Consider the following 2548-nt stretch of genomic DNA (forward strand, 5'->3'; position numbering starts at 1 on the left):
TCGTTGGACCGGTGCTTTGCTTCCCCATGGTTATTATTGGGTGCGCGCTGCGGCATGCATACGGTCTGCAAGCCTGACATTTGCATACTGGTGGGACGCTAACACAAGTCCTCTGACCACCTCGCTCACTGGCGCTATCTCGATCGTGCGGAGCGACCGTGTGGAGCCCTTGCCTGCCGCTTGGTCGTGCTCGCCGAACGCGTTTTGACCGTCACGATCATGCTTAACACAATGGCCCTGACCGCATTCGTTTCGCGTTTGCCTGTGCTAGCGCCGAACGCGCTCTGAACTTACACCGTGGTGCTTGCAGGCCAGCAGCTATGGCGGAAGCAGTTGCCTTGTATGTGGGGGAGCAGCTGGGTGGTGCTGTCATCGGCGCGGTGATCAGTCCACTCTTGGACAAACTGAAGGAGTGGGCCATCAATGCAATACAGTGCAAAGGCGACTGCGCTGAGTTGGCGGAGACGCTGCAAAGGGCGATTGTCGGGCGTCTCGCGCGTGAGTTGGACCAGCTGGCGCAAATCAGTTCCTTCAAGGATTTTTGGGAGGATTATCAGGAGCTGGGCGACCTGCTCGAGGAGGCGCAGTATGTCGTGTCCGCCTGCCGCCAGACTGGGAAGTGGGACGCTTTCAAGCTTGCGAGGCTCGGCGGCAGAGTCAAGGAGGTCAGCGCGCGTCTCCTGAAGTTTGCCGAATTGAAGGCTCCAGAGGTCGGATCACGCTTGGACCGGTGTCTTGACGCCCAGGTCCGCAAGAAGGAAGCTGATGAAGCTGCACGTCGAATGCCGTTCGTGTACACCATGCAGAAGTTCAAGGGGTTGGGTGTTCCGGCCTTGGCTGAACAACGGAAGTTCAACGGCATCATCTTCCAACACCTCAACCGTCTCGTCCCACTCCTGAAGGAGCGCATGTGCGACCACAGGCAGATCGGTGTAGTTGGCATGGCAGGTCTCGGCAAGACGACCATCGCAGGCACGGTTCCCGTTAATGCGCTTCATTTCGTTCCAGATTCGGCTGCCTCTTTGAGCACGAAGTCTGTCTATGCATACATGCTACACTCCGACGACACGGGACCAGTTTACTCTCTTTGTGGCGTCACTGAGCGTTTCACTATTTGCGACGTCATTGCACATGTTTTCGAGGATGGCATCAGTTGCACTCGTTTGTGATTTTCGAATGTGGCCTCCACTCGTGCAGATAAGCTGTACGCGGATGAGAAGAACAATTTCGGGTTTCATTTCTTCCTCCCAGTGTCCGAGACTCCCAACATCATGTCCCTGTTGCGCGGCGCTTGGCGGCAGCTGCACCCAGACATAATAGAGCCCTTTGAGAATCCGACGGACGGTTGCGCTGCCCTGGCGAACGAGCTACAAGGGACCAAGACGCTGCTTGTGCTGGACGACGTGTGGTGCAAACAGGTCGTCCAGCAGCTCAACTTTGCGACAATGCTGAACAACCGCCACCAGGACAGCATGCTCATCGTGACGACTCGTGACCGGCGGGTGCTAGACGACCTGGTCGATCGTGGCGAGACCCATGTCGAAGAGCCGCCCCTTCTGAGCAAGCGCAACTCTCTCAAGCTGCTGTGCCACCACGCGTTCCCTGCGGTGCAAGACTGCGACGAGCAGTTGCCGATCGAGGGCGAGCTGAGCGACGAGCCATTCGGCGAAAAGCACAGCGACGACGAAAAGGGCAAGCGCGATGCCGCCTTCCTCGCAGCAATCGAGCTCCTGGTCCCAGGCTACGGGCACGTCGTGGTCGACATGCTGGGCGAGTGCAAGGGCCTGCCTCTGGCTCTGCAGGTGCTGGGATCCACTCTCCAGGGGAAACCAGTCGAGACGTGGCAGAGCATCGTCACTCGTCTGCGTGCGATTGACGACAAGCTGACTCAGACCCAGAAGATCCGGAAGATCTGCCAGCCCAGCTATGACGCACTGCCCCCACACCTGAAGCAATGCTTCATGGACTTCGCTGCCTACCCCGAAGACGCGCGCGTGCCCGAGGACGAGCTTGCAGCGCTGTGGGCTGCGACGGCGACGGTCCCGATGACCCTGGAGTGGGGCAGGGAGCAGTTGCGGCAGCTCAAGCTGCGGAGCCTCGTGCTGCACGAACTCCGCTTTGATGGAGTTGAGTGCGTGTACATGCACGACATCCTCCGTGACCTGGCGGTCTTTGCTGCCAAAGCCAGCCAAGAGCACTGCTACCAGGTCACTCATGTCACTGATGCTGTCACGGCGGCAGTACAAGACTCTGCAGGCACTGGAAAGAGCGGTGCGTCACGATTCTGCTAATGCGATTATGCTAACCACATGCTTGCTGGCGACATGACACCTACACGACGCGACTGTAAAACAGTTGTAGCGATGGCTGAGGTCTCATGCTCATGTCCAATTGCAGGGTTGCGGAGAGCTTTCGCGCGCTTGACGATCACACGTGACGGGGTCAGCCAGGATCAAGGAACCACGTCCAGAACGGCTCCCGCCTTTCCAGATGCGGTCACCGCGATCAGGAAGGCCAGCTTCCACAGTTCGGGGTTGAAGCAAGTGGA

The 2548-nt window shown here is 58.5% G+C and overlaps 1 protein-coding gene across 1 annotated transcript; it reads left to right on the forward strand.

The window, feature by feature from the left end:
• Nucleotides 1–320: 320 nt before the first annotated feature.
• LOC149810938 (putative disease resistance protein At5g66910) lies at nucleotides 321–2271 on the forward strand (the record flags this gene model as incomplete). The annotated part of the gene is made up of 2 exons (XM_089994062.1): nucleotides 321–1152; nucleotides 1198–2271. Coding segments are annotated over exons 1-2 (1906 nt in total), but the record flags the coding sequence as incomplete, so codon positions are not given.
• Nucleotides 2272–2548: the final 277 nt, after the last annotated feature.

Source organism: Nuphar pumila, unplaced genomic scaffold (assembly GCF_984573655.1).
Source record: "Nuphar pumila unplaced genomic scaffold, dmNupPumi1.hap1.1 HAP1_SCAFFOLD_166, whole genome shotgun sequence".
Classification (NCBI taxonomy): domain Eukaryota; kingdom Viridiplantae; phylum Streptophyta; class Magnoliopsida; order Nymphaeales; family Nymphaeaceae; genus Nuphar; species Nuphar pumila.